The sequence below is a fragment of the Psittacula echo genome (assembly GCF_963264785.1).
Source record: "Psittacula echo genome assembly, chromosome: 16".
Taxonomy (NCBI): domain Eukaryota; kingdom Metazoa; phylum Chordata; class Aves; order Psittaciformes; family Psittacidae; genus Psittacula; species Psittacula echo.
This window is the reverse complement of record NC_137752.1, coordinates 6463043-6477276: the sequence shown is the minus strand read 5'-3', so window position 1 is coordinate 6477276 and position 14234 is coordinate 6463043. Positions and strand designations below refer to the sequence as shown.

The following is a 14234-nucleotide window of genomic DNA, read 5'->3' as shown; positions in this document are numbered from 1 at the left end:
CCGGAGGCGGCGCTGGGCTGCGGAGCGGAGCGGGGCGGGGGGGGCGGTCCCGGTCCCGGCAGTGCCCGCTCGGCTCGGCCCCGCCCCGGCGCGGTCCCGCCAGCCCCAGCCCGGCGCTGCCCCGCGGGATGCGGGACCCGGCGGCCGCGGCCCTGGGGGCCGGGGAGCGGCGCCGCCGCGGGGGCTCCCGGCGCGGTGAGTGCGGCCCGGAACGGAGGGACCGGGGCAGGGATGGGGAGGCCCCGGGGGAGACCCCGGGCTTTGGGTACCGGGGATGGGGGTCCCTGGTGCTGAGCCCGCTCCGTGCGCAGGGTGCGAGCCGCGACGCTCCTGGTGACCCCGGCCCCCCCGGGTCCCACGCTGCCCCCCGAGCATGAAGACCCTGGTGAGTACCCGCAGGGCGGAGGGCGAGGGGCCGGTGGGACCGGACGGCACCGGCGGGGAAGGAGCCCGGGTGAGCCGCAGGCAGCACCGAGCCCCTGAGCGCTGCCCGCGGCCGGTGCTGCCTGCAGGAAGTGAGCTCGGCGCAGGCACCCAGCGCTCCCCCTGCGCCCCGACGCCCATCTCCGTGGGTCTGCTCCTGTACACGGCCCCATGGAGCCCCCGGCATCCAACGCAGGGAGGGTGCCCATGGCCGGGCCCGCAGGAACCTTCCTCCTCCCGCTCTGCTCCAGGCCCGGCTCTTCCTGTCTCTGGTGTGCGCGGCGCTGGGTGCTGTGCTCTACGTCCTGCTATGCGCCCAGGCCTGCCCGTGGGCCTGCTGCCGGCCCCCTGCGCAGTGGGGCAGCCCCACAGCATCCACTGCCCCCCGCTTCCAGGGCTACAGCCGCGTCCCTGATGGGAAGGTGAGCGGGGATGGAGCAGCTCGGCCCGACCGTGCCTCAGTTTCCCCTTCCTTAGTGAGGGTGGAAGGGACTGCAGGAGGCAATGGGGAGCCAATGGGTTCATCTCCCTATAGGCACTGGAGCGGGCCCTGTGCCGCCGCTGCGCCGTGGTCTCCAGCTCGGGGCAGATGCTGGGCTCGCGCCTGGGCCAGGCCATCGACGGGGAGGAGTGCGTCTTGCGCATGAACCACGCGCCCACCGCCGGCTACGAGGAGGATGTGGGCACCCGCAGCACCATCCGCGTGGTGTCGCACACCAGCGTCCCCCTGCTCCTGAGGAACCAGCGCTACTTCTTCCAGCAGTCCCGGGACACCCTGTACATCATCTGGGGGCCAGCGAAGAAGATGAGCAGAGAGAAGGGGGGTTCAACCTACCAGGCGCTGCTGAAGGTGATGCAGATGTACCCACACCTGCACGTCTACACCCTGACCGATGAGAAGATGACCTATTGCGACGACATCTTCCAGAATGAGACGGGGAAGAACAGGTACCACCACCTCCCATGGAGCCCCCATTGGGGTCCCCCACCATAGCACCAGTCCCCCCCCATCAGACACCCGTATCCCAGCTGGGCTGGTAGCCCCATCCCACCCGCTCCCGCGCATCGCGGTGCTTTGCAGGATGAAGTCCGGCTCCTTCCTGAGCACGGGGTGGTTCACCATGATCGTGGCCATGGAGCTGTGCGAGCACATCTGCGTCTTCGGCATGGTCAACGACAGCTACTGCAGGTACATGGGGAGCAGCGGGCGCGGGGTGACCCAGCGTCCCCTCGAGTCCCACACCGTCCCCATCCCTTCACAACAGGGAGAAGAACCACTCGAGCGTGCCCTACCACTACTTCGAGCAGGGCCAGCTGGACGAGTGCAGGATGTACCTGATGCACGAGCGAGCCCATCGCGCCGGGCACCGCTTCATCACTGAGAAAACCATCTTCTCCCGCTGGGCCAAGAGGAAGAACATCACCTTCACCCACCCGTCCTGGGCAGGGGGATAGGGCGTGAGCCATGGGGCGAGGCAGCAGGGCGGCTCCTATCCTGCAATGACATGCCTTGGCTGCACCAGTGCCTCTACAGCAGCAGGGCCGGTTCCTCTAGCTGCTGGGTGGGCTGGGACCCCCCCATGTTGGTGCACAGGGGCATGAGCTGGACCCATAGAGCCCCATTGGCACCAAGCACCTCTCTGATGGACCCAGTGCGACCACAGAGGGTTTCCACCTGCTCTGCTGGGGTGAATATTTAATGCAGGATGGAACGTTCACACTGCTGGGCCCCAGCGTGACAGCGGCAGAGCTCGGGGCCATGAGCTGGTGCCTCTCCCAGGGATGGAGCTCCTTGCCCCACTGATGCCCTGATACCTGGTGCTTGATGTGGGGTGCAGGGCTCCCCCATCCTGCTGCCTTCTGCTGCTCTGCGCCAGGGCAGGTCCCTGTGGTCCCCTGCATCCCCTCAACTGGGATGCGCTGGGGTCACACACAGCTCAGGGGGGGCTTCAAGTTGCCTCATCACAAGTGCCCTTGGATTCAGACCAAAGCAGACGTGGCCATTAAATGCAGTTTTAACTCCATGGTGCCTTGTGCTGTGCCCCTTAGGGCTGCGGGACAGGGGACAGCAGCTGCTCTCTGTGCTGCCAGCATCCTGCTCCCCTGCCAGGCTATAAATAAGGTGGCGAGGGGGTAGAGCTGAGCCTGAGCGTGGAGGAAGGAGCCGAAAGCCGGCAGTGGAGACCGTTTGGGAACCAGCAGCTGCGTCCCAACCAGGTCCCTGTGAGATGGGTGCTGACCTGGGTGGATTCTGTGCTGGGTCCAGGCTGATCCTTGGACTGCAGGGAGGGCGTTTGTGGAGACCTGGGTCATGCCAGGACACGGCGTGCGCAGCCTTGACCCCGGCTGCAGCTCTTGGAACCCCTAACAGATGCCACGTGTTTGGGTGGGCCTGGAGGTGTCCGGGGAGCCAGGAGGAGGGCAGAGGGAGCTGCGTTCACCCCCGTTTCAGCAGGGGTCAAGTGAGGATCGAGTCACCTGGAGACGCTGCCAGGACATCGAGCCACAGGTGACTGTAAACCAAGAGCCCGTGGGGCTCTGCCCCATTGCCACAGCCGCACACAGGGAAGGGCCGCGCTAGCACAGCCGAGCCGAGATCCCCCCGGACGGGGCCTGCAGGCTCCGGTGAGCGCCCTCCCTGCCCCACCACATCCCCGCAGCGCCATGGGGGAGGCGGCGGCGGCGGCGGCATCCCAACGATGCGGCCCTGCAGTGGGTCAGACACCACGTGCTGCTCTGGTGCCCGCCCCGGTGCCCTTAGGGGTGGGACGGGTCAGGCCGCAGGGGCGGGAGCAAGCCCCGGCCTGCCCCGTCGGGGCCTGGCGCGGGGAGGGCGGCGCTAGGACCTCCGCGGAGCTCCACATCCTGGCGGGCGGCGCTAGGACCCCAGCGGTTGTCTTCATCTCGGGCGGGCGGCGCTAGGACCCTGCGTTGGTCCTTGGTTCCGGCCCAGGCGGCAGCCGCATCGGCATCACCGGTATCGGCATCACCGGTATCGGCATCACCGGTATCGGCATCACCGGTATCGGCACCGATAGCAGCAGCATCGCGGCGCGCTGCGGAGCGGTCGGTGGATACGCTGCGTCCCCTCCGGGCCCGTTTAGCCGGTGCAGGGGTGGAACGGCTCCGGTACACGGTGGATGCGAGGGTTATGGAGGGCGGACGGGCTCCAGTCTGCGCGGTTCCTGCAGAGCGGGGCTGCCGGGGGAGGGCTGTACCCTTGGGTGCGGGGATGTGGGGGGAGCACCGGGAAGCGGGGGAGGATTCGCGTTCCGGGGCGGGTTTTCCCTTCCCGGGCATCAGCAGGATTCGCATCCGGGGCTGGGGGAGCCCTGCACGTTGTGGGTGCAGCGGGGTTTGCACCGGGGGGGAGCGGGTCTGGATCAGCCCTTTCCCGGCAGAGCCGCGATGTGAGCCCGGTGCCGCCGTCGAACCAGACCCACCCCCTCCCGTAACATCCCCCATCCCCTGCGGGGCCCGAGGAGGAGATGACGCCCCCCCCGCGCCGTGCACTGCCCGCCGCAGATGAGACCCCTCGACCAGGTAAGGCCCCATGTGGGGTCCCCGATGTGGGGTGCCCCGTGGCCAGAGCACTGCGGAGATGCAGGTGCAGGGGCCCCGGTGCTGCCCCCCACAGCCTGTGCACGTCGAGGCTCCTCTGCACCCACACGCCGAGGCTGTCGCTGGCTGGAACCTTCCCGGCCATCCACAGCGGCCCTGGGAGCCCTGCGGGGCCCCTGGGGGTTGGAGCCAGGAGCTGCTGCATCATTTTGCATCCCTGCTCCCCCCAGGGCAATTACTGAAGAGGCTTCAATTGGGTTTTAATTCCTGCTTGCTCCCAGCAGCTGTGACTCAGTAGCCAGGGCCTGACAGAATAAACTGGGTCAGTCCATTGCTGTGAGCCCGGGCAAGGGGAGGTTGGAACAGGACCCCCCCAGGGGTGAGCACCCTGGAGCTGGAGAGGTCGCTGCTGGCTCTGGTTGGGTTGAGCCCATGCTTGAGCTGAGCTGGGCAGGTCTCAGTTCCTCCCCACTGCGGTCTGAGCCTCCATGGTGCTTGGTTTAATGGGATTTACCACGCAAGCACTGGGATTTACCCATGCTGACCCACGGGTTTGAGTGGCTTCGGGCCCGCTGGTGGGGATAATCCATTGCTGGATCCCAGCCTGCTGCAGGGATCTCCCTGGCATGAGCTGTGGCCACGCTGAGCTCCTCCACACCACAGAGCCCATTGGCATTCCCTTCCCCGTACCAGTGCTGGGGTGTCCCACTGGGTACCCCTCCCGGGCTGCCTGGTGGCTCATCCCATATCCCTGCCATCCCAAGCACGGTGGCAAGTGGCCAGTGCAGGGGGTGACCGTGTGCCTTGCAGGTGCTCGCGGGACACTGGCGATCGCAGTGCACTGAGGCCGGCACAAAGACATGAGTGGCAGCACGGTGAGTGCCGGAGCATCTCCCTATGGACACCGGGGGTCTCCCTGTGGACACTGGAGATGCCGCGGGGAGCGGGGCCGGGGGCAGCGGCTGATGCTCTCCCCCTGCCCGCAGAGCCAGCGCGCCGCCGCCCTGGGGGTCCTCTTTGCCCTGATCATGTTGCTGATCATCTACAGCTCCGGCAATGGGAGCGAGGTGTTCCCCTACAGCCGCCTGCGGGGCAGAGCCCGCCGGCCCCCCGACCTCAAGAAGTGGGGGGTGAAAAGCGGGTACCTGCCCGTCTGCGGGAACAAGGTACGAGCTGGAGGGCAGGGTGACATCCGCAGCGGTGCCCTGTCCCCTGCCCCAGCTCCATCTCTCCCTGCTGGGTTGGTTGTGCTGACCCCCGAAGTCACGGTGCTTGTCATCACCAGACCCTCACTGCCCACTGCCACCAGTGCGTCATCGTCACCAGCTCCAGCCACCTCCTGGGTACCCGCTTGGGCACAGCCATCGATGGGGCCGAGTGCACCATCCGCATGAACGATGCTCCCACCACCGGCTACGAGGCCGACGTGGGCAACAAGACCAGCTTCCGCGTGGTGGCCCACTCCAGCCTCTACCGCGTGCTCAAGCGGCCCCAGGAGTTCGTCAACAAGACCCCCGAGACCATCTTCATCTTCTGGGGGCCGCCCGCCAAGATGCAGAAGAGCCTCCTGAAGATCATCCAGCGCGTCAGCACCTCCTTCCCCAACATGACGGCCTACGTGGTCTCCCCCGGCCGCATGAAGCAGTTCGATGACCTGTTTCGGGGGGAGACAGGGAAGGACAGGTACCTCGGAGCCACCTCCTGCACCGCATGCCCCCTTTTAGCATGTCCCTGGGGTAAAGCTGGCTCTTGGGGCTGCTCCATGGGGTTGGGGACTGTGGATGGGGTCCGTATCCCCATCACCTCCCCGCTGTTGTCCCCATGATGCTTGTCGTCCCCAGGGAGAAGTCGCGGTCGTGGCTGAGCACGGGCTGGTTCACCATGGTGATCGCGGTGGAGCTCTGCGATGCCGTCCATGTCTATGGCATGGTGCCGCCCAACTACTGCGGGTGAGGAGACCCCCGAGCCCTTATCCCAGCCCCATGTCCCCACCGTGGGGCTCACCCCATGCTTTTCCCCCCATTCCAACCCGCAGCCGCCGGCCCCCGCCGCGCCGCCTGCCCTACCACTACTATGAGCCAAAGGGCCCCGATGAGTGCACAACCTACATCCACAACGAGCGGAGCCGCAAGGGCAACCACCACCGCTTCATCACCGAGAAGAGGGTCTTCTCCAGCTGGGCCGGCCTCTACAACATCACCTTCTCCCACCCCACGTGGCCCTAGGGGCTGCCTCTGGAGCTGGGATGGATGAGAGTTCACCCGCATCCCATTTGGAGCAGTTGGAGCCAGGCATTGGGTGCCTCTTACAGGACCGGTGGCTCCTCGCACTGGGATGTGTTGGGGTTTGAGCTGGTTTTGGGGGTGAGTGCGGGGTTTGGGGTGTTCCCCCCCCCTCCATGGACATGGAGGTGAGATCCTGCCTGGTCCTGTGAGAACACAGGGGGCTCCAGGTCCCTTTGGGGCTGCATCACTTTAAGGGCCACCACAGAGACTGTTTCAAGGGGGACGGGACCCTCTTGATGCTCAGCCCCCCTCTGCCACCCCCATCGCCCCAATCCTGTTCCACCACGTCCTCCCCTCAGCAGCACCCCGCAGTTTTCAATGGGACCCTGTGGGGGTGACACTGCCACCATGGGTGCCCCAGCACCCCCCAGCCCCACTGTGCCCCACACTGCCACAACCTTTTCTAATGGAGCGATGGGATTTGGGGGGGGATGTTTTGTTCCTCCTGGTCCCAGGGTTTGTATTTGGGGCTCCGGGCCAAAGCAGTGAGCAGGGTCCTCATTGTTTAATAACCCTTTGGAAGTGGCACACGGGGGGGGGTGCAGCACCCTCAGCACCCTCAGCCAGGGCAGGGTTTGCTCATTTCCCATCAGTGAAGCAGCTCAATGCAGCGAGCTTGGGTGCTGTGCTCTGTGCCCTGGTTTCTCCCTTGGCTGTGCCCCGTCCGCGCTGGGGCTTTGGAGGATGCGGTGCCAGGGGAAGCCGTGGGGCACCCGTGTTTTGTAAGGGTTTGTACAGGAATAAATACCGCTGCAGTCTCTTGCCTTGGGCCCTGGCTCCGGGATGGGTGTTTAGGGATGGGCAGTGGGTGCTGGTGGGGCCATCACAGGGGTCTCAGACCCCCAACCCATAGCGATGCTGGCCCTGGGCACTTGGGACGATGCAGGAATGAGACCCATAGGGACCCATGTCCAGCATCCAGCTGACCCCAGCTATGAGCCAGCCCCTCCAGTGCCCTGCCTGGAGCAGGGGGCAGCTGAGCCCTCCCCAACTCGTGTCACCCCCAGCCAGGTGCCCACAGGGTCTGAGGATGGGGTCTCTGCAGCCATAGAGGAGGAGGAGGATGAAGAAAGGCAGGTAAGGGCACTGCACCCCTGGGGCTCCCCTTCTCCCCCTGGGGTTGGCAGGATGCAGGTGGTAACCAGGGTGCTGCGGAAGGACGGGGACCGAGATAGGGGTGAGGATGGAGACCGGGATGGGGATGAGGATGGGGACAGCTTCCTCCTCCCAAGGGGCTGGCGCAGGAGGTGCAGGATGGACCCCGGCGGTGTCCCAGTGTCCCCAAACCCACCAGGGTCCATGCTCCCCCCGCAGATGGGGAAACTGAGGCATGGGGGGGGGGTGGGTTCTGTGCATCACAGCCCCCGGTGCTGGGGGTCCGCACCCCTTCCCATAGCCCCCTATAGCCCTCTATAGCCCCCGTTTGCCGCTGCCGGACCCCGCGGGCCGCGCCAATGCTGCGGGGGGGGGGGGGGGGGCGGCTCTGCCCGTCGCTGCCCGCGGCTGCCCGGGCCCGCTCCCGGCGTGCAGCGCGGCGCCGCGGTCTATATATAGCGGTACCGGAGCCGGCAGGACCGGAGCCGCTGCCCGCGCTGCCCGCCCGGCCCCGCAGAGGTCAGTGCGTGCCCCCCCCCGGACCCGGACCTGCCACTGGGGGGGGGTCACTGCGGCACCGGCGCTGGAGCGGGCTCATGGCGGGGCCGGTGCCCGGGGATGCTGTGCCCGGGAGGGACCTGCCCCCGGGAGGGGTTGGCAGCACCGGGGGAACAGGGGAGCAGTGCAGGGGATGCTGGGGGCTTGCATGGGTGCTGGAGCCATTGCTTGGATGGGGGGGGGGGGCTTTCGGGCTGCTGGAGCTATTGCATTGGTGCTGGAGCCATTGGTGGGGTGCTGGGGGGCTTGCATGGGTGCTGGAGCCGTTGCTTGGATGGTGGGGGGGCTTTCAGGGGTGCTGGAAGGCTTGCACAGGTGCTGGGGGTCTTGTATGGGTATTGGGGGTCTAATAGGGGTGCTGGATCTATTGCATGGGTGCTGGGGGCTTGCATGGGTGCTGGAGCAGCCCAGTCCTGGGCCCTGGGGTCCCAGGGAGGCAGGAGCTGGGTGCTGATGGGAGGGGGTGGGTGCTGGGTGTGAGGCAGGGCTGTGTTGGAGCTGGCGTTGGGCTGAGGTTGATGGGAGCACCCCGGGGTGCCTCCTGCAATGGGCTGTGTTGGGGTGTCCTGAGCCATGCTTCACACCCCCAACCAGACACCCCCAGCCCTGACCCTCCCAGCACCCCTTCGGGACCACATCACCCTCACCCTGCACCCATGGGCCCCGCACTGCGCTGGACCAAGCCTTGAGACCCCACTGAGGGCCAGGGCTGCCCCCAGCCCCTATGGCCCCACCAAGGTCGGTGCTCAGCACCCTCCACAATAGGGGACGCCGGGGGTCCTGCACCCCCCAGCCGCACGCAGCCCCCATGCCAGGGCCCGCAGCGGGACGTGACCCGGTGCTGGTTTCATCCTGGCCATACTTAGCCTCTGCCCTTTCCCGCTGTAAGACGACCTTGTTGGGATGCCCCATCCCGGCTCCTCATCCAGCCGGTTTGGGGTGACGCTGTGGCCAAGCAGGTTGGGTGCCGCGGGGCTGGGTGTGGGCAGGCAGGGTGGCCACCCCCCTGTCCGAGGTGATGGGGTGCAATGGGGCACTGCCAGACCCCGCTTAGGGCACCCCCCATAGAAACCATCGCTCTGGGGGGTGCTGTGTCCATCACTCGTGTCCTGGTGATGCCGGTGAGCCCAGGCGGGTTCCTGGCTGCCAGGCAGGAGCTCTGGGCACGGGGATGTGGTCAGGGCAGGGGAGGAAGCCAGTAACGTCACCGCGCGTCAGCCGGCACAGGGAAGCCCTCACCGCAGCCGGATGCGGCAGGTGCCGGGAGCCAGGTAGGTGATGGATGTGGGAACAGAGCTCCCTGTCTGAGGGCTAAGGCTGAGGTCAGGTCACCCTCCCTGCTGGTGGCAGGGCAGAAAACCTGGCCCCCACCTTGGCCGTGGAGCTGGGCAGCAGCATGGCAGGGAAAGGAGACCCCTGGTCTCCCTAGATCAGGACCTGCGTGTCCCCAATGTGCTGAGTTGCTCATCCTGCTCTTCTTCCCTTGCAGCCTGAAGTGCTCCTGTGCCTGGACCACAACAACATGTCGACAGGTGAGTGCTCTGTCCTGTCTGCATCCTTCCCCCCTGTATCCATCTGCTTTGCATCTGTCCTCTTCAACCCCTGTTGCATCCATCCCTTTGTCCCCCACAGTCACCTTTACTGCCACCCCTCTGTGTCTGTTCCCTTGGTCCCTCCTGCATCCACCGCCACAGCATCCATCCCCTCGGTACCCCCCTGCATCCATCTGCCCTGCATCCATCCCCTCGGTCCTTCTTGCATCCATCCCCTCTACATGCCCACATCCCCCTGTATCCATCCCCTCCACACTCCCTGTGTTCACTCCTTTTACCCGGCATCCCTTCAGTCCCCTTTGAGCCCATCCCATTTGTCCCTTTCACCCCTCCCTTATACCCATCCCTGTGTCCCCTCCTTGCCTCCCTCCCTTCTGTCCACCCCACGTCCCTCCAGTCCTCTACGTGCCCCACATCCCCTCAGTATGTCCCTGCCAGCCACTTGGCTCGGTCCCCAGCCCCGGGGAGCGCCGGGTGCCGGAGGAGCTGTAATTCCATCCGGCTGTAATCAGGAGATGGGAAGGTGTTCCCAGACCATCTCGCCTTTATTTTTAGCCCTGCCTCCCCCTGGCATCGCCCTGCACCGTGGCCAGGTCCTGCAGGAGGTGGAGCCCTGCTCCTGGGTGCTGGCAGGGCACAAGGGTGGTTTTGTGCCACAAGGTCCATGGACCAGTGATGCAGGTCAGGGGCTGTTGGGAGGTGGCCGTGCCAAGCCCCCCACTGGGTGACAGCCTGGCTACAGGGATGGATGTGGCCATCCCTACCCATGGTGGAGCTGTGCCCAGCGACCGTCTCCAGGGTAGCAAGCAGCAGTGGGATTCCAGCCCCGTGGCCACAGCACCACTGGGTCTTTGTGCTCAGCCATGGCCTGCTCAGGTGATGAGGACAAGGGGGACACGCAGTGGTTGCCCTCCACCTTCCCTGTACCAGGCCTTTGGACTCGGTCCCCTCCATCCTCAGGGATGCCTGCCCTGGATCTGGCACCCCCGGGGACACCGCGCTCCCCAGTGGCCTTTCTGGCTTTTGATAGCTCTTTTTATCCCTTTCTCTCCTCCAGAGAAACTCAAGAACCACAAAATCATCTTCGTGGTGGGTAAGTCTGTGCCTGGGCCCTGTCGCTGGGGCCATGGTGGGTCAGGGCTGCTGGATCTGGGAAGGCACCTCTGGCTGGTCATGGTGTGGCAGCATCTGGGGTAATGTGACAGTAAACAGCTGGGGGGTGATGTCCTGAGCGCCATCAGGCAGTGGTGACATCCTCAATGCCAATGGGACGGTGATATCCTGGGTCCTGCATGAGCTGGTGATGTCCTGTGTGCTGATGGGGCCGTGGTACCCTGGCTATTATTGTGACATTGATGTCCTGGGTGATGCCCTAGGTGCCATCAGGGTGGTGGTACCCACATTGCCAGCAGCCCGTGCCAACCCCAAGCACTTGGCATCCCCCATCCCAGGAGCAGTTCTCTTCATCCATCTGATGCTGGCCTTGAGATGCTCATCTCACCCATCTCACCAGGCTGTGCTGCTGCCTCCATGTACCACTGCAGCTCCTTACCCATGGTTTGGGGCACGTGTGGCCCTTGTGTGACTTGCAGGTGGCCCTGGCTCGGGGAAGGGGACCCAGTGTGAGAAGATCGTGCAGAAATATGGCTATACCCACCTCTCCACGGGGGACCTGCTGCGGGCAGAGGTCAGCTCTGGCTCGGAGCGGGGCAAGACGCTGCAGGCCATCATGGAGAAGGGCGAGCTGGTGCCCTTGGTGAGTCATGGTGGGACACACAGGCAGGGGTGGCTTTGGGGACACCAGATACCACGGTAATGGTCAGCTCATGGCCATGGGGCACCTCTGTCCCTGCCGCCACAGGGCGGTTTGCAGCAGGGATTGGGGGTGCGGGGTGCAGGGTGTGTTGTCCCATGTCCTCTGTCTTCCCCTCCCCAGGACACGGTGCTGGACATGCTGAGGGATGCCATGGTGGCCAAAGCAGACGTGTCCAAGGGCTTCCTCATCGATGGGTACCCCCGCGAGGTGAAGCAGGGAGAGGAGTTTGAGAAGAAGGTGAGGGCTGGTGCCATGGCAGAGGGGCTCCATCCAGTAGGGCCTGGCCTCGCCATCCCAGCGAAGACCCCATCCCATCCCAACAGGGTCTAAACTGGACACCCTGCCTTGGGGACACTACACCAGGGTGCAGTGCGGGGGGGACATCTCTCAAGGGTGTCCTTTGGCTGACAGTGCTGGCATGATGGTGATGGCAGACATCCAGCACTTGGCTATGGTGTCCCTTTTCCTCGCTCTGCATGGATCTAGGGGCCACCGGGGCACCAGAATGATGTCCCCATAGACCCATGCTGAAGATGCAGAGGATGGGGGGGATGTTTGTGACCCCGTGCTCACCACAACCATCTCCCAGAGCAGACCCGCGGTGACAACCATGTGCTCTGTGCTCGCAGATCGCCCCCCCCACGCTGCTGCTCTATGTGGACGCAGGGAAGGAGACGATGGTGAAACGCTTGCTGAAGCGGGGCGAGACCAGCGGGCGGGTGGACGACAACGAGGAGACCATAAAGAAGCGTTTAGAGACCTACTACAAGGCCACCGAGCCCGTCATCACCTTCTACAAGAGCAGAGGCATCGTCCGCCAGGTAAGCGGGGATGAGGCTGATGCCAGCACCCTCCAGCCCTATGGGTGCGCGTGGTCCCTGGGGAGGCGAAGCGAAGGATGGGGATGATGAGGAAAACTCAATCCTGGCTCATTTGGGGTGGGCTTGGCCCCCTCCAAGCATGGCCCCGCACCCTAAATCAGCCCCACTCTCCCTGCCCACGGCCAAATCCATCCCTGGAAGAGCTCCGCTCGTGTTGATCCCTGGCGGGAGCCCCCAGCTCTGACCCCCTCCGTACCCAGCTCAACGCCGAGGGCTCCGTGGATGAGGTCTTCCAGCAGGTCTGCTCCCACCTCGACGCCCTGTAGCCGAGCCCCCGGCCCCGCTCCCCCCCGGCACGCTCCAGCAGAGACAGCGGAAGCGGCTTTATCCTGTTTTCGTGGCCGGAGCCGCACGGAGGAAATTTCAAGGACATTGTGTTTGGCTCTTTCCCGTCTCTCCCCAGTAAAGTTCCCTGTAATGAGCCCAGGCTTTATCTTTTTCTTCTGGCGCAGGAAATGAGTTTTTCTTTCCAGAGGGTTTTTTTTTTCCCTTCTCCCCCCCTTATCCTCCCCTCAACCCCTCTGGAGCTGATTAAGGGCAGGAAGCGGGTGTTTATCCCACCGGGGCAGGGGGATGCTGTGCTTGGAGGAAGGGAGGGAGCATCCCGGCTGCTTGCCCCAGCTTCCCAATCCATGGCCTGCAGGGAGCACGGGGCCACGTCCCGCAGCTGGGCCCGCTCACCCCGATCATGTCCCACTGCTGGACCTCGCTGTGCCCTGTGTGTGTGTCCCTGGAGCTGCAGGCACCGTCTGAGCCATATCCTGCACACGCATCCCTTTTCCCCCTGCCTCTGCCAGCACTGGGACAGCAGATTCAGGCCCAGCCATGATGGGATGGGGAATTCCATCACTTTCATGCCTTGGCATTTCCTGGTTTCTTTCGGCTGTCAGGGTTTTTTGGGGTATGTGGTGGCTGCAGTGTGGTGTTTTGGGGTAGCATAATGCCATGGAGTGGGGTGCTCCCTGCTCCTGGTACCCACTGCCATCAGTGCCACCTCTGAGCCAAGGATGCAGCCTTGTCCTCAGGGCCTGAGGGACACCCTGGGGACACCCAGCTGAGCCCAGCCACCAGGCTCCGTGTGGGATAGGGTGAGGGTACTTACGGGGAATGAATTGCAGGGTCCTAGCAGGCATTTGGAGGTGCTGGTTTGGGGGACTTGCATTTTGGGGGCTCCCCAGCACCGCAGAGCTGCCCAGGCACGATGCCGCAGCAGAGGGGCTGCCGTGGGGACAAGGTTTTACCCATCCATTGTAAGTGCAGGATGCAGCAGCACCACAACCCCATCAGGGCCCCCCCCTCCTCTCACTTTCAGGCTCTCTGGGGGCCGGGGGCAGACAGCAGCGCTGGGGGCAGCCGAGGCCACGGGGCCGGGGCGGAGGAAGGAAGCGAGCAGGGAAAAACATCAATTCCCCGAGCAGCAAACCCAAACTCGCCAGGCTCCGACGTCAGCCCCGAGCCTGGGGGGGTGCAGGAGCCATCAGCAGGGCTCGGGGGCACCACAGGAGGCAGGAAGGATGCGGCCATCCGGCCGGGGCTGGGGCACTGCCAGCACGGCTGAGTCAGGACTGGGGCTGCCTCGTGCCGGTGGGGACAAGGGGACAGTGGAGCCGGCAGGCTGGGATGCTGCAGCACTAAGCTGTGCGGTGAGGAGCAGGGCAGCCCATCTCCCTTGTGCCTCCGTCCCTCTTTGGGTGTGCTGTGAGCGTGCCTCAGTTTCCCCAGGTGGGGAGCAGGGCAGTGGGGATGGTAGGGGGGATGCTCTGGTGCTCAATTGGGTGCTGCATGCTTGGTGATGGGGTTTAGATGCTTTTCCCCTCGCTGGAAAGCCCAAGGCTGCTCCGTAAGCTGCAGGAGGGCAGAAGTGCTGTGCTGGGGAGCCAGGGCACGCAGGTCTGCGTGCACTGCACAGCCACTGGGCCGTCTGTCACCCCGCAGCCATCATTACCCCGGGGTCCATCATCAAGAGCTTCGTGCTCATTGCCCTGCGGGGAGAGGGATGCGGGAGGGCCTGGGGTGCCTGGTCCTGGTCCCCATCCCTGTCCCTGTCCTCCTCCCCGGGTGA

General features: G+C 65.0%; 3 protein-coding genes across 3 annotated transcripts; all 3 read left to right on the top strand.

The window, feature by feature from the left end:
* The first annotated feature begins 111 nt into the window (after positions 1–111).
* ST6GALNAC4 (ST6 N-acetylgalactosaminide alpha-2,6-sialyltransferase 4) lies at positions 112–2376 on the top strand. The gene is made up of 6 exons (XM_080630739.1): positions 112–195; positions 312–385; positions 675–845; positions 959–1371; positions 1505–1612; positions 1689–2376. The coding sequence occupies exons 2-6, from the start codon at positions 374–376 to the stop codon at positions 1876–1878; spliced, it is 894 nt and encodes a 297-aa protein (XP_080486865.1). The 5' UTR covers positions 112–195; positions 312–373; the 3' UTR covers positions 1879–2376.
* A 2468-nt stretch (positions 2377–4844) lies between these two features.
* ST6GALNAC6 (ST6 N-acetylgalactosaminide alpha-2,6-sialyltransferase 6) lies at positions 4845–6297 on the top strand (the record flags this gene model as incomplete). Its single annotated transcript, XM_080630732.1, has 5 exons — positions 4845–4859; positions 4971–5150; positions 5270–5667; positions 5826–5933; positions 6020–6297. 5 exons carry the CDS (start codon positions 4845–4847, stop codon positions 6207–6209), a joined length of 891 nt encoding a protein of 296 aa, XP_080486858.1. The 3' UTR covers positions 6210–6297.
* A 3121-nt stretch (positions 6298–9418) lies between these two features.
* Positions 9419–12448, top strand: AK1 (adenylate kinase 1). Its single transcript, XM_080630694.1, has 6 exons — positions 9419–9454; positions 10533–10568; positions 11068–11231; positions 11412–11528; positions 11921–12112; positions 12373–12448. The coding sequence occupies exons 1-6, from the start codon at positions 9445–9447 to the stop codon at positions 12436–12438; spliced, it is 585 nt and encodes a 194-aa protein (XP_080486820.1). The 5' UTR covers positions 9419–9444; the 3' UTR covers positions 12439–12448.
* Positions 12449–14234: the final 1786 nt, after the last annotated feature.

Bases quoted from the DNA above. Each gene is read 5' to 3' on its own strand.
- ST6GALNAC4 (XM_080630739.1), top strand. The intron at 1,372-1,504 runs GTACCACCACCT...GGTGCTTTGCAG, and splicing joins AATGAGACGGGGAAGAACAG to GATGAAGTCCGGCTCCTTCC. The intron at 1,613-1,688 runs GTACATGGGGAG...CCTTCACAACAG, and splicing joins GTCAACGACAGCTACTGCAG to GGAGAAGAACCACTCGAGCG.
- AK1 (XM_080630694.1), top strand. The intron at 10,569-11,067 runs GTAAGTCTGTGC...TGTGACTTGCAG, and splicing joins CAAAATCATCTTCGTGGTGG to GTGGCCCTGGCTCGGGGAAG. The intron at 11,529-11,920 runs GTGAGGGCTGGT...CTGTGCTCGCAG, and splicing joins GAGAGGAGTTTGAGAAGAAG to ATCGCCCCCCCCACGCTGCT.